Below are 15,488 nucleotides of genomic sequence, written 5' to 3'. Positions count from 1 at the left end.
TATATATATATATATATATATACCCCCAATCTTAATTTTGAAATGCTCTAATATAGAGACAAAAAAAAAAACGAGACAGAACAACTTCTGAATGAGGATACTAAAGAAGCAAATGCCATGATCCTATGTCTTACCCATCCAACCAGAATAATATACTCGGTCAATTATAAATTAGTTATTTCAAAATTATTTATTCTGGGGTTAGTTATCCTAAGATAATTTATTTTACTTTATATATGAGATAACTTATTCCGTTACTTGATATAAGTTAGTTATTCCAAACATGTCAATCAAACAAAACACCAAACTTTTATTCCAGTCTCAGAAGTATATATTCTTATCCGTCATCCCAAACACACCTTAATATTATGTATGCTATTATATATATATATTCGTTATAACTAAGTAATGTGCATGAACATGAACATCAAAGTGTGTAAACTCCTAGAATTTGGCAATTTCCAAAAATCAGTGTGAAAGATAAAGTGTATCTATAAACATCATGGCCATTCCATTTTTGCAGTAGTACTACAGTCCACTAAGGCAGGAACTAGCTTGGCCAATTTGAATAATAGGACAACATGGGTTGCCTCAACAAATATTCAAATTTTTCTAATGGAAAAGGTCTAATAAGTGGGGATTGAAAGATTCTTCATTTTGGTCCCCAATATTGCCATATTGGACTCTGACCTTATGAAAATTGGTACTGACTAAGGGTTGTAAAATTTGCATTTGAAAAGATGACTCGTGCAAATTATGAGTGAGTTAATAACTCGTTTATTTATTATCTAATTTAAATTATTTATAATTTGGATGAAGATATAACTCAAATATAGCTTTAAAAATATTTTTGTCCAAAAAAAAAGCTTGATTAACGATAATAATAGCATATCTAATATTAAAACGTTTGCCCCAAACTATTTCAACCCAATAAATGACCCTCTCATTTCAAAGAGACTTTTGGTCAAAGAGATTTGACAAGTCTAAGGTTTATTTTGCATTGCAAATTCCAAGCAATAAGGTATGAAGGAATTAGTGTCTCTGTCCAATGTGAAATGACCCAAACTATCCCTCATCATTTTAGAGTCTGTTTGAATGAGCTTAAAAGATGGTTAAACTGACTTAAAAGTCAGTTTTTGACTTATTAGAATATTTGACAATTATCAAAGTGACTTATTTTAAGTCAAAAATAATTTATTTTAAGCCAAAAGCTAAAAGCTAGGTGAGGAGTGCTTTTTTTTTCAACTTAAAAGTCATTTTATGTTGACCAAGTATATTACCTTTTTGCCCTTAATTTTTTTTTTTAATTATTATTTAATTATTTTTTTTAATTATTATTATTATTATTAATGTTATTGTTGTTATTATTATTATTATTATTAGTATTAGTATCATTATTATTATTTTTATTTTTTATTTTTATTATGATTATAGTAAAACCTTAAATTAATCAACTTTTATCATGTTAACATTTTAAGGATATTTCACACATTTTGGTTTAAAAAAATGTTTACCAGCACATATTTATCAAACACATCAACAACTTTTTTTCAACTGAAACACTTATATCCAAATACATAACTACTTATTTTAAAAATAAGTTTCAGCACTTTTAAAAATTACTTTTTTAAGCTCATTCAAACGGGCTCTTATTTTGGAGCTTACTGCTAAGGGTGCACCCAAAATAATATGTAAAGTTTTTTCCACAATTGCACCTTTGTAAAATTTGAACTTTATTATAATGTGATGTAAATGAGATTGCTTCTTATTCGATTAGAAATTTTAAATTAAAATTTTGAATATGAAAGAATTCTTAACAGAAAATATTTTTCTCTGAATAAGGGCCTTATGCAACTCAAATTCGAATTTCACCGTAAATACTAGCAAGCAAATGACATTTTTAACAGCGCACTTAGATATTAATTCCTTAAGGCTGCTGTGATTAGTGGTCCCAAGATGATCTATAAAGAAATATAGCAAGAGCATCACATCATTTTCATATGTTAAAAATAAATTATTCTTTCCTTCAAGAATTGGGAAAAGAACTTGACGGTTAATTGAAAGGATCAAAATCCGACAAATATCATTTTGTCAAATTTTAAAAACTTAAAAAGCAAAAGCTTCAATATTTAATTCGTTTCACTTCATTTTGTTGAGTAAAGACAATGAAAATAGCATCTTAAAACTCCAACTTCTTCATAGTCATAATGCACGCAATGAAATAGAAACATGTAAGTTATTTTAGGGAATTAGAATAAACATATACGTTAACTCTGAGTTAAAAGTTCAATTCCCACTAAAAGGATTTTTATGAAACTTCCTTTCACGTATCGAATTTCACAACGCGTATTGTAGAGCCTATTTAATAGAGTGTTCAATAAAAAAAAATATTTCCAAGAGCTAAAATTTAAAATTTCTGATTCAGAATGGAGAGATCACGATCATTCCGTCAAAATTCATTCTAATAATTTCATTTGACATAATAATGATTATTTATGTGTATAAAACTGTTAGTGAAAAAACTTACAAGATAACAAAATTGCAAGATTACAATTGAAAATAAAATGAAAAAAGTAATCTCTTCAGGCTGAGGCGCGGATATCTCGCTCTCTTTAAGGAGATTCAAGCCCACTGCAGCAAATGTTTTCACCGGTCCAGCAGTAGTCCTCTTTGACTTGTCCCCTCCAGGATACAACAGCCTTCACAAAGTATAACTCAACAACTCTGGACAAGAGTTGAGTTCAAAGCTCCACAAAAAAGAACACCTCCCTTCAACTAATAAGAACTCTCTTTTAGACTAACTCTTTCACTTTTTGTTTTCTCTTATGAATTGTGTGTATCTAAAACCAAATGAAGACTACCACTATTTATACTACAAGAAGTCTTCCTAGCAATGAATAGGAAGATAATGGAGGTAGTAAATAGTGAAGATAATGGCCTTAGGAGTTACATAGGTTACATAGGTTACATATGTTACAATAGGAGTTACATATGTTACATAGGTTACATAGAGTAATGGAGGTATTAAGAATGAAATAAAGTGATGGACAACCAATGCTAATGGATGATGTAGAAGTCATCCATTCCAATGTTCATTCTTATAACTCCAAAATAAAGCAATTTAATATGTTAAATATTAATATTAAAATGCTAATAATCTAACAAAAACTACTACTAGTTGAAACATATTAACTAAAGTAGCATAAAAGAACAAAATTTGAAATCTCTGATTTAGAACAAAAAGATTACAGTTACTCCATCACAATTCATACTGATAATTTCATTTGACATAATAATAATTATTTATGGTTATAAAACTACTACTAGTTGACTACCAAACAAATGTACAAACACATTAACTAAAGTAGCATAATAGAACAAAATTTGGTAAGGGAATTACTTATTAAAGTAACGTACACAATTTGTGGGCATCTTGCGTGTGTAAAAGTGCAAACCGAATAAATTACATGTAAACACAGTTTTAGGGAAAGGTGTGTCTTTTATTTTGGTCAAAAAAAATAAAATATTCCATGATATATACCCCTTCAAATTCGTATTACATTACAAGTATTTTATATTTATAAGAAAAGAAAAGCACAAGGTCAAAAACATTTAATTTAAAAATATTAAAAGGTGTACAAATATTCCAAGGAACCCTCCCCTCTTGTTTTCATATTTATAGAAGAGAAAATAATGCATATGCCTAAAACAAATAAGCAAGAACTTTATTTAAAAAAAAAGTGAAAGGGTTTCTACACCTTTGTCCGTTTATTTATTGCCAAATGCATGCCTAAAAATATGTGATAATATACTTTCAAGCACATAGTAAAATAATTATATTCCACTATAACACAATCAATAAATTACATTTTAAGAAGAAAATACAAATGTATCAAAGTTATATGTATATAGTTTTTCTTAAAGTCTAAGAATTTGATTAAAACTTTTTATGATTAAATTTTGTGCAAAGAAAAACTAAAGAGTTATGATTTACAACATATCTTGATGAGGTGGAAAAACAATAATGAATAACTAAAAAAATTCTAAAATTGCTTTAAATCATCAAGCATATAATTTATATATTATAAATATATATTTTCATTCAAAATTTCATAAAAAGTAAATTTATCATCTTCGTTTAATTTATGACTTCTTCACCAATATTTTTGCCTTCCTCTCTTTGATGCACGTCCAACAAAAGTGTATCAATTATTTTTCTTTTTAATTCAATCTTTCGATTTTGTCGTAAGTGATTCCTTAACTATAGCATATGTTTTTCAGTCGGCCTAAACAAAGGGCTTATTTTTTTTGAAAAAAAAATCTCGAAAAAATAAAAAGATAAGCAAAGGGGAACTCCCATCCAAAAGAAATTAGAGAAAAACACAAAAGATGATGTTTGAGACTGGCCAAAAGATTTTATCTTTTAGTGATTTATTAAAAACACTACATAATTATGTAGGTTTTTTTTTTCTTTACAAAAAAAAAAGTATAGAATTATATAGGTTGTTTTTTCCCTATATATGTGTAATTGATGCTACATTGCTACTATTTATTAAAAAAACTACTCCATATATTTTAACTTATTTTTTTAAAAAAATCAATAGTTGTTAATTGTAATTTCTAATTTTTCGTATAATATATGAATCAACTTTCTTTTTAAAAAAATAATCTCTCGAGAAAATAGTTCAGTAATTTAAGGGGCAAGAAATATATGTTTCATTAATTTAGGATTTAATTATATGTTTTTTTGATATGTTCTTGAAATTGTCATGCTAGATTCGTTATATAGACACACACATATATGAAATGTATTTCAGATACATTATATTCAAGTGTAATTCACATGTATTAGGATTTAGGATACAATAGAATTTTCACTCACCTCACACCTTATATATCTGTATTTCAGAATGTATCATGTTTCCACATAGATGTATCTAGTGTGATTCACACGTGAATGAGATACATTTACTCTTTCTTGCCTCTTTCCTTGTGTATTTGTGTATATTTTACTTAAAATCTTGTATGAAATTGTTATTAGTGAGATTTTATATAATTATTCTAAATAATAACAAAAATTAATAAATATGATTGGAAATTAGAAATATATAAGTATAAGATGGTGTTTCCATAATTTAAAGGATATCTTCTTATTTATAATCGTGATAATTGATACGTAATTGATATGGAGAGCAACAGAGGAAATTTTCATAAATTACAAAGAGAATAAACTTAATAATCTTGCTTAGCTACAATTTATCTAATTATGCTTTATAAATATAATTTTATATGTTATAGATGTTTCCTTGTGTATATGCAGGGACGTTAATATACGAACATGATAAGTATATAGTATTAATTATGTACTTATATATTTAGAAAGTTTTCAAAACTTGTACAAATTAAATATATCAATAAATTATATACAAACAAAATAAATTAATTATATACAAATAGCTAGAATAAGCATCTGAATTTATACGATTTGAAATTAAATTATACAAATATTAACGTGACCCATGTAATTATGATTATATGATTGTGGAAAAAATAATTTCTTCACAATGATAAGTATTGAATAATTAATATGTCTTTGCTTAAATCGCATAATTTTTCCACTTATACACAAATAACAACCCAAAGTCAAGGGAAAATTATGAGTGGGGTCTACTAGAGAAGATGACAAAAGTGGCAGGTTTGGGTTCGTTGTGAAGAATAGGGAATGGGCCAAATTCCCCAATCCACCCAGCCCTTTCTTGTAGCTCCACGAATCCTACCCGTAAGCCCAACAGCTCATTCACTTTAGCCACTCATCCCATCTTCAGTGGACCATCCCTCTTTCCAATATCCCAAATTCCAAGAAAATAATAGTAACGAATATCCGAATAATCTTTTTTCACCCATGTGAGTTGTGGTGAATTGATGTGAGCGCTTCATTCTTAGATATCGGGGTTGACCCATAGATATGGAAAAACATTGTTAGGAGCTTCACTCTAAATAGACTTTGCAGTATGCGATTCAAAATTAATCGACTTTAAATATGGGCTTTGAACTTTCGATAGAAAAAAAATAAATAAAAGAACTAACCTTTTTCAGCTCCTCACGCGCCGCAAACCCTATATATACGCCTCATTCCCATTGCCTTATGGTTACTTGGAGGTGCCCAAAATCTCACAGCATCTTCTCTTTGTCTAGAAGCTCTTTCTGCCCCTTTCTTCTCGCCTTTTCAACTGCAAAATACTTTTTTAATTTCTTACATCGTACTCTTCTCAAAGCATGTTGAACTCTATCAACGGTACACAAGTGATCAAATTTCTGTATAGTTACGGTGGGAGAATCGTTCCCCGTCGTTCGGATGGAAAGCTCCGGTATATCGGTGGTTTTACCAGAGTTCTCTCTGTTGATAAGCCTATTTCGTTTGCAGGTGTGTTCATTCATCCGTTTTAATTGTTAATTGTTTTTATCAATTTTTTTTTTTTTGGATTTGGAGTTGTTACGGTAGCTGATAGAATGAATTGATGCAGAGTTGATGGTGAAGTTTGGTGAATCGTGTGGATCGTCTATGAGTTTGAAGTGTAAGTTGCCGACTGAGGATTTGGATGTTTTAGTTTCAATTACTTGTGATGAGGATCTGATGAATGTGATTCAAGAGTACGATCGTGTTTCTGCGTTGACGAATCAGGAGATGAAGATTAGAGCTGTTTTATTTCCGCTCAATTCGGTGAAAAAAGTTTCTCCTCCGTCATCTCCGATGTCGTGTTTTGACTTTCCGGCATCGAGAATGAAGCCGGAAAAGCTCAGATGTTTCTATTCACCTCCTTCGTATGCGGCCGCGGCTGCTAGGTGTTGTTCTCCAGCTTTGGGATATCCAGTCGGCGGAAGAAAAGACGGTGGGAAGTTTTATTACCCTTGCTGTGACCATGGAAGCCCTAGGCATCTTTACTATGTTGCTCAACGAAACCATAGCCAATAGAAATTAAATTGAAGATAATAAGAACAATTAAGTTATTTCAAAACGTATATGAGTAATCGAGCACATAGACAATCTGAAGCTCCTCTTCTCAAAAAATGATGATGATGAAATTATAAACAATAGCCTATGCGTACATTCTATCCTTCTAACAAATGCCTTTGGTTCATTGAATTGGATTGTACATTATTTGAGACTGCAGTTCAATTCAATTGTGAGGTGAATTTGACGTATGTTTGCCCATTTTTGGACTTGTTAGTATACACAGGCGTGTTATGGTTCGGCGTTTGCCGTCATACATTCATTGGCGACTGGCGTGTTGCTTTAGGATTTCTCTTTTTTTTTTTTTTTAACTCGTACGTTAAGCCCAATCTTTTGGGCATCGTTTGGGGCCTTCATTGATTCCCTGGGACCATTCTTTTGTGGACACTTGTACATACCATTTAGGCTTCACATACTTTATTTAGGGTTCTGTTTATATAAATCATATTTAGGGTAATTTTGTTTGGAGGGGTACGTTTTAGTTGTTTTTCATTGGTTTCTTCCTTAATTTATGGTGTTCATTTATTCCTTATTTAACACTTTTACTTTTGAGATATTTCAGGGGACCCATTTGGAATACTGAGCTGGCAAAAAGGATTGGAGCAACTTGCGTGATTTCGTCATCGAAATAATGATTCAAACAATTTCTAATTAAGGAGAAATTAATGTATGAAATATATACATTAAACTGACAATAGCTATTGATATTAAGACTTCTAAAAATATGTTAATATTATATTTTAATGTCAAATGTGTATGTATAATTATAGGGTTAACAAGTGATATGATCATAATAAAATACTACTATAAAAATAGATGAAAATCTGACACCCAATCGGGTTGCTTTCCCAGGTCTCGCCGGTGTTGCCTGTAGGTCGTGATGTGCCTTGAGATGGCCGTAATAGAATTGGCCATGTCAAGTAGTCATCTGAGTGGTTGGACGAGTCAAGGTAACACGGATTATTCTATGGCGTTTGAAAAAATTGTTTTATATGTCTTAACCATTTCGTCTTACAAACTAGTGGACCCAAAGATTATAATTTTGTGAATCAAAAAATATAAATTTTTGAAAGGAAGAGCTTTTTCTATGCTTTTTTGTGGGGATACAAAGCGCGTACAAACCGAGGTTAGGGGAATTGATTTGTTTGATAGTCCTAAAGTGCTCTTTAGACGAACGTCTTAAACCAATATTGAAGGATTGTGCTTAAAACTTTTTCAATATCGATATAAATCGTCACTCTATTGCTCCAACATAAATCATTTAAATTTTACTAAATCCATTGGACAAAAGCTTTATTATACATTGGCAATAGTCCAAAATTATAAGACTGATTTATATTAACTAATGCAATTTTACAAGTGAAAAAATAGCTGAACTGTTAAATTTGAAGGAAAAGCAACTGTGAAACTATTGAGGAACACAAATAAGTCCATATGTAGAGGAATGTTAGTTGATTAGGCCATTGAGCAACTAGTAAATTCAAGGAAAAATTCAAAGTTGGTTAGAACGGCCTAATTGAAGAGATTGCTACATTGATTTATGACTTGTTCTACTTTAATAATAAGTATATATGTTGTCAAATATCAACAGCTGGAATATTATTAAGGAAGAATAATAATAGGGCGGTGCATGTTTCCAGGGACTTGGCCAGAGTCATATTTGAAAGGCTGTGAATTATTTTAGGAATATGCTAATTATACCAATAAAACTTAATAATTAAACAAATAGGAGTATAACGTGACTACTTTTTTTTAAAAAAAATACTTGAATGTACTATGTAAAGAGAGAGAGGAATCGATATATATGTAAAGGGACCCATTTAATTTAAGTGGATTAGACTGATGGAATGGGTCGGGGCAAGTGGAACGGGTCAATTTAATAAGTAGTTTAAGTGTAGCTTTTTGTTTTTTAAATAAAATGTTTTAAAAGAAAATCACATCAGCAACTTTTATTCAAGATCATCTAAATTAGTTGAATGACTTAGGAGGTAAAATGAGATTATTTAAATTTCTTTTCGATTACAATACTAACTATTAAAGTAATTGAGTAACCTATCTTGAGAATGCAACTCTTCAAATTTTCGTTATAATCATCTAGTCAAACCAAGATTGTAATTTAGGCTAAGATTAATTAGATTAGCAATATTTAACATGTCTTCCCCATCTTAACTAATTTTATCTCCCATCTTAACTAATTTTATCTTTCTATTGTTTCCTTAAGGAAAAACAAAAATAAAAACAAATCTCCAGTAATCCTTTTTTTTTCTTCTAAAATATAACTAAAACCTGGGAAAGAGAAAATGGGGAGAGGATACAACGTAGGGATCGAACTCTCACAAATAAAAAGGAGTGAGTTCAGGTGGCCAATCAATTGAGCTATTAAAATATCCAATCTTGTTATCCTTGCTTCAGTCGAGGTAAATACTGAAGATAACGATTGAAAATAAATTGAAAAAGAAAGGAAATCCAGAACCTTTTTTTTGGACATTTACAAAAGGGGAAATTGTCTACTTGTACATGACAGTAATAATTTTGTCGATTTTCATGATGCAATCAACTGCAAATTCAAAAAAAAAGGAGAAGAAAACAATTTGATAATTTAAAATCATTGAATGACTAATGTAGGACATAGGCTCTAGTAGGATAATTGATAACACATTTACAGAACCCCACTGCCTTATCCTAGTTTGGATTAGTTTTGAGTAAGATCCAGCACCCTAACATGCAAAGTGATAATATATTGAATAAGGAATAATAGGGGCCATGACATCAACATTGGCCCTCAAATTGCATATCACCTTAATTTCTCTACCATAGGTTTATTCATTATTTTGCTTTAGTTTCACTTTCCTACTTTATTCGTCATTACATTTAGTTTTATAATATTTGTTTATGTACACTGATGACACTTTTTTATTTTCTGTAAACATTGTTACAAATGGAATACGTAAGATGAACTAATTCTTTATATAGACATCAATCTTAAAAGGGTTCTGAATAGACTAATCTATCTTTCTTTAATTGTATCAAAGGTGTAGATAATGTAGAATATACTTAATCGTCTTACGAGAGACTGAAAGAACAATTAAACAAGCAAAATAAGGTCGCAAAACAAAACCTTCTAAGTCACTAAAACTCAGCTGTTCATCAGGCATTATTCAGTGTTTTCAAGCTCTACATTTTAAATCGAGAATCGCCTTCATGCTTTCTGGCAGTCAGCAGACTAAATAGTATCGAACTGCATATGAACAGAATCTCCTCATTCGAATTAAATAGAAGTCGAAATTTTGTATCACACAAAAAACATAATCAAACATAATATATGATTCTTCTGCCAGAAAGCATGAAGCTTCTTCCCGTTTCTGTTAGGGAAATGCCAATCATCTCTCCTTGGCTGTACAAAACACTTGAAGTTCAAAGCAACACATAAATTTCAGCAATTTTAGAACCATATACACTACACATACAGATATAAGAAACCAAACAACGCATTGTCAACCAGTTTCCTGCTCAAAGTCATCACCCTCTGATTCATCGCCATTGTCTGCATCATCATCCTCTGCTTCATTGTCAAAGTCTTCTTTATCATTATCAATGTTAGTCTTCCCAATTACAACTAAGTTGCTGTTCATTTTTCTGATTTCATTACACTGCAATTTACGAAGATCAAGACAGAAAGTAAGGAACTTTGTAGTACTTGACAGTTGAAAAATGCAAACATAGATCAAATGGCCAATATTGAGTCGAAAAATAAGCATCCAAGTAAAGCATCTTAATTTCTCAAAGTGAAGCCAGACAACATGTGAGGATTGTCCTTTCTAAAAAAAGCCAGACAACACTTTCCTTGTTAGCAAGTCTTAGTGGTGTAACATACAAAAACTGAGACACCATGCAGAAAAACAGGTCATAGAGTTCAAGATATTCCGAAAATCATTACAAGTTAATTTTTCAATCATTTTCTTGTTTATTTAAGAAAAAATTAACCAACTTAACTACATAAAAATCAGAGTAATGGGAATTAACATAATTACAAAACTCTTGCACAGCTTAATTATATAGGTTCTGATTTTAGTACCTGCTATCAGCGACATGAAGAACCAAAGTCTTGCGCGAGTACTTTTCATTGTTTAAACTTAAGTAATACAGTCATACTTAAGGTGGGGAACAGGTCCCACAAGAGTTAGTAAGGATCAATCCCTCAAAAGAAAATTCTGCACAAGTAACTTCAGAAATAATCCTAATGTCCTTAAAAACAAACGAAATTCTTGTAGCAGCTACCACACTAGAATACTAGGTAGATCATCTTCTCACTAAAACTTAAGAGCTAAACTTTTTTTCTTATGTTTCCCTTCTCAGTGTTCTAAGCATTAAAATATACTCTCCAGACTTATATTTTTATGTACAACCCAACAGAATAGAGATATGGAGAATGATTGTCATTCTGTATCTGGCATTCTCAGCAAACTTTCCTACTTGCTTGCACTGTACTGTGGCTGCTTCACTTTAAATATCAGAGCGAATGCGTGCAAGCACCTCCATGCACCACCCAAGTTGTTACTGCCAAGATACCATCTCAATTATTTGAAGTTTCATAATCAAACTAGAATATAGCATTTAGATAACTTGCGATTAGTGAGGTATCACAGGTTATTGTGTCCCTACAGATAGAAAAGTTATCACCTAAAATGCTGCCACCCCCTCCCAAAAAAAAGCTCTGGAGTGCAAGCTCAACAAACACCAAAGGGGTTTGTATCCAACACCAGCTATGTAGCTAAAATTTTAATAAGACTACAAAATGAACTGTTTCATATGATGAATAGTACAACTAGATCAAAGTCCTCAGGACAAAACTAGTTCTAGAAGTCTTGGTAGACAAAAGCACTGAGTTCTTCTAATTTACTTGTAGAGGTCAGGAGTTCATTGAAAAAGGCATATATGGAATTGTGCGTGATGTAAAGCTGAAAGTAGGAAAGTAAATAATCATAAGATGAAGATCTACACACTTAAATATAAGATTTCTAGAGAAACTGCTAAACTACAACATGATTTTGTCTCCCTCTGCTTCAGCATAATTCATTTGTTTTTGTTTCTACCCCCTCTCCCTCTGCTGTACCCTTTATTGCCCTAATTATTTTCACTGGCTTGAATAGCTACAGGTTAATTGTTGTATCAAAAACCATACATATATCAAATCGTTAATCGTCACAGGCAGTTCTTCTAAACTGGCAACTCAATATTTAGCTGTTGGCTTCAAACACCTGATTTGTCAATTATAATTAGGTGTGTGTGTGTATATATATATATATATATATATATATATATATATATATATATTTCATTAGGAGAATTTAGCCCTCCTAATTTCTTGAACCCAATCAACTATCAGTAATTTCAAATGACAAACCTTCTATTTAGGTAATTGTCACTAGAAAAAATCCAGAAATAACATCTTACATGAACTTTTTGAACTGGGAGCAATTAAGTTCAGATCCATGAATACAACTTTTTCTTCTTTTATGAATAAAACTCACTGATGTACAATATCAAATGGAACAATATGTAAGGTGATTAAAAACTAAATACAGGGATGTTGAAGCCAGAAGGGATATATTCTGTGGGAGACCATATAAAAAGCTAAAAGAAGGACCAACACACAAAATAAACACTGATAAAACATAAAGCTTTTCTGTGGAAAATGAAATTATGAAGGCAAGTGAAAAGGAAATGTTTGAAGTCTTATGTATATATCCTAGATCTATAGAGAGCTCCTCTTCATCTTCTATTGATAAAAATGGTGTTGGTGAAGTGGTTCAACTTGAACACACCTCTATAATTCCTCCGGGTACATGCTACCTCCCACCAGCACAAGTATCGAGTAATCCTGTCCACCAAGGCGTAGACAAATGGGAAGAAGACACCTAGTGTTTTCGGTATTAGTTGGGATTTGAACCCTTGTTTATAAAATTAGCACCCACTTCATCGACCACTAGGCGTCACAATCATTATCCAAGTTAAGTGGTTGAAGCCATCCAACAACTTTGTGAAGACTAACTCGGATGGTAGCTGCAAGGAAGGTTACTGTGGAGGCGGGGGAGTGATAAGGGATCAATCGGGCTCACTAGTTTTTGCCTACTCTTTGAACCTCGACCAAGGAACTAGCAATTGGGCAGAGGCAAAAGCTATGTTGTATGGAGTTCAATAATGCATCAGTAATGGATATGAATTCATTTTAGCATAGAGCGACTCCAAGTTGCTAGTGGATTGTTGAACGACTTAAGCATCACCCTGTGGAGAATACAGGATGAAGTCAAGGAGCTGAAGGATCACATGGAAAATACTGTATTCATCCTTAATCTCTGCTACAGAGAGGCAAATAAGGTGGTTGATGCACTAGCATCCATGAGCTTCTTGAATCCTGACAACAATCTATATAAAGATTTTGCATTCCTTCCTTTTGGAGTGAAGGGACTCATGACCATGGACAGATGGGGGCTGACCATTTCCGAACCAAGCAAAAGAAGAAGCAAGATTTCATATGGGATCCTCCATAAAGAACCTTGCGTCGACTAGTCAACTATAACTTTTTGCACACAGGCTCCTAACTTAGAAAGCCAATTGACAAATGCCATCTTTTGTATTTACTTCATCTCATATAGGATCTTGGTATCCTTCATATCCAGCTGGGAGGAGTAATTCACTCATTGTAACCTCCCTCAGATCATCATGTACCTTTTTGATGGAAGATGAATAAAATACAATTTCCAGAAAAAAAAACACATCACTTCACACTCTATAAAAGAAATCTTCAATGTTCTTAACCCCCGGGAAAAAGGCCAGTCAGAAAAAAGCTCCTAGAAATCTAGAGCCTTGTGCAATAGGCGTTTCATTGGGAACAATTTTCATCTTAAATTGACAGTATTTCTGTTTCTTCAAAACACCATATCACTTAGGAGCACAGAATCGGTTTTCATCTTTCTTATGTACATTGAAATAAATATTTCTAGTGCTTATTCGTTACTATTTGCGACTATCCACTCCGTTATGGTTCATCTCGAACCCTAACACAAATTCAAAAATTCTTTCAAACATGCATTACATATTTACCATATGGCATCAGTGATACACTCATTTTGCGAATTAAACAATATACATTTATAATAAAACCTACTTGTAAACTGTTGATACCCAAAGATAAAACATTTACAAGCAACAATATAAATAAAGAGGGGAATGGCTGTACCTTTTCTTCGAAATCAGATTCCTCCATAGCAAGGAGGAGCTCGTCGCTGTGAGGCTGAGGCCACTGAGCAGGGAGCAAAAACGACGTCGGAATGATCCGAGTAGAGCATGGATACTGTAACATGAAGGATGGATACTGCAACATTTTTTCCTTTCCTTTCTTCCCCGTTCTCTCTCTTTGTTGATGTTATTGAATTACTATTGGGCCTTGTTTGTTTGGGGGTCCATAAAGGCCCATTCTTTCTTCTGGAAACTGTATTTTTTGAGTAGAAAATTTTTCGTCTATACACGTGACATCTAATAAATATTAGCATATCTTTTGCCTAGAATATTACATTACTTTGTATTTTGTATTTTGTATTTTGTGTGTATATTTTAGGTAAGAATACAAAGATAGAGTTTTATAGACGGCATGTGTGAATCACAAATATAAACTTCAAATGTATTGTGTATCAATACGTAAGGATACATCTATAGGTTATACGCACGGTGAATGTGTTAATAAAAAATATGAACCCTAATCCAAATTTCAAATAAAATTAATAAAATAGAGCTCTAGCTAAATTTGAACTCTAGTTTACGGGGTGGTTCTTCTAGCTGGAAGCAGCAGTACAAGGGCCACTCTTGTGCTCCTCATATATGCATTGTTAATTATATCTTAGTTTCTGTCAGTTTCTCAAGATAAATATATACATATATCTATCTGACTTTTTTTGAAGTTAGCCGATGCACCCAACTTTTGCATATGAGTCAGCCTATGAATAGAAAGTCAATGGAAGGGACGTCGGAGAGGGAAGGGGAAGGCTCCCTTTTTGTTGCTCCCTTTGTCCCTAATTAGTTGTTCACTTTTGAATACACATATTAAAAAACAATTATGACATAGTGAATTTACCATTTTACCCTATCAATTGTGAAGTAAATGAATCAAAATTTTTTAAAAGATTTTCAAGAAGTTCTAATTTTTTCGAAGTAATTAGTTGAGGGTATAATAGGTTAAAAAATGGGCAACTTTCACATTTAGCAAACAAAAAATTCATATTTGTATGCTATAGCAAACTTTGCATAATTGCGCTCCATAGCAAACATAAAACTGTATAATTCGCTATACATATACAAGTGTATAATTCGCTGGCCTAAATTGTATAATTCGCTGGCCTATTTTGCTGCAATTGTATAATTCGCTATCCTATTTCACTGCAATTGTATAATGCACAATTGTATAATTCACTGCCTATTT

At 31.9% G+C, this 15,488-nt stretch overlaps 2 protein-coding genes and 1 long non-coding RNA gene across 4 annotated transcripts; 1 reads left to right on the top strand and 2 right to left on the bottom strand.

Moving 5' to 3' along the window:
• Positions 1 to 5,572: 5,572 nt before the first annotated feature.
• On the bottom strand, positions 5,573 to 6,179 carry LOC114076472. The gene is made up of 2 exons (XR_003577427.1): positions 6,088 to 6,179; positions 5,573 to 5,938 (listed from the first exon to the last, which is right to left on the bottom strand). It is a non-coding gene; the product is annotated as an uncharacterized LOC114076472 (long non-coding RNA).
• LOC107012243 lies at positions 6,131 to 7,827 on the top strand. 2 transcript variants are annotated; one of them, XM_015212030.2, is made up of 3 exons: positions 6,131 to 6,424; positions 6,525 to 6,890; positions 7,575 to 7,827. In XM_015212030.2, the coding sequence occupies exons 1-3, from the start codon at positions 6,277 to 6,279 to the stop codon at positions 7,625 to 7,627; spliced, it is 567 nt and encodes a 188-aa protein (XP_015067516.1). In that variant the 5' UTR covers positions 6,131 to 6,276; the 3' UTR covers positions 7,628 to 7,827. The 2 variants fall into 2 exon arrangements, with proteins under 2 accessions (XP_015067516.1, XP_015067515.1); XM_015212029.2 differs by having other exon boundaries at positions 6,525 to 7,737.
• Positions 7,828 to 10,116: 2,289 nt separating this feature from the next.
• LOC107012393 lies at positions 10,117 to 14,434 on the bottom strand. The gene is made up of 2 exons (XM_015212231.2): positions 14,253 to 14,434; positions 10,117 to 10,662 (listed from the first exon to the last, which is right to left on the bottom strand). Exons 1-2 carry the CDS (start codon positions 14,394 to 14,396, stop codon positions 10,507 to 10,509), a joined length of 300 nt encoding a protein of 99 aa, XP_015067717.1. The 5' UTR covers positions 14,397 to 14,434; the 3' UTR covers positions 10,117 to 10,506.
• Between the last annotated feature and the right edge of the window lie 1,054 nt (positions 14,435 to 15,488).

The sequence above is a fragment of the Solanum pennellii genome, chromosome 3, assembly GCF_001406875.1.
Source record: "Solanum pennellii chromosome 3, SPENNV200".
NCBI classification, from domain to species: Eukaryota; Viridiplantae; Streptophyta; class Magnoliopsida; order Solanales; family Solanaceae; genus Solanum; species Solanum pennellii.
Note: the sequence above shows the minus strand (reverse complement) of the source record. Positions and strands in the feature narration are given on the sequence as shown.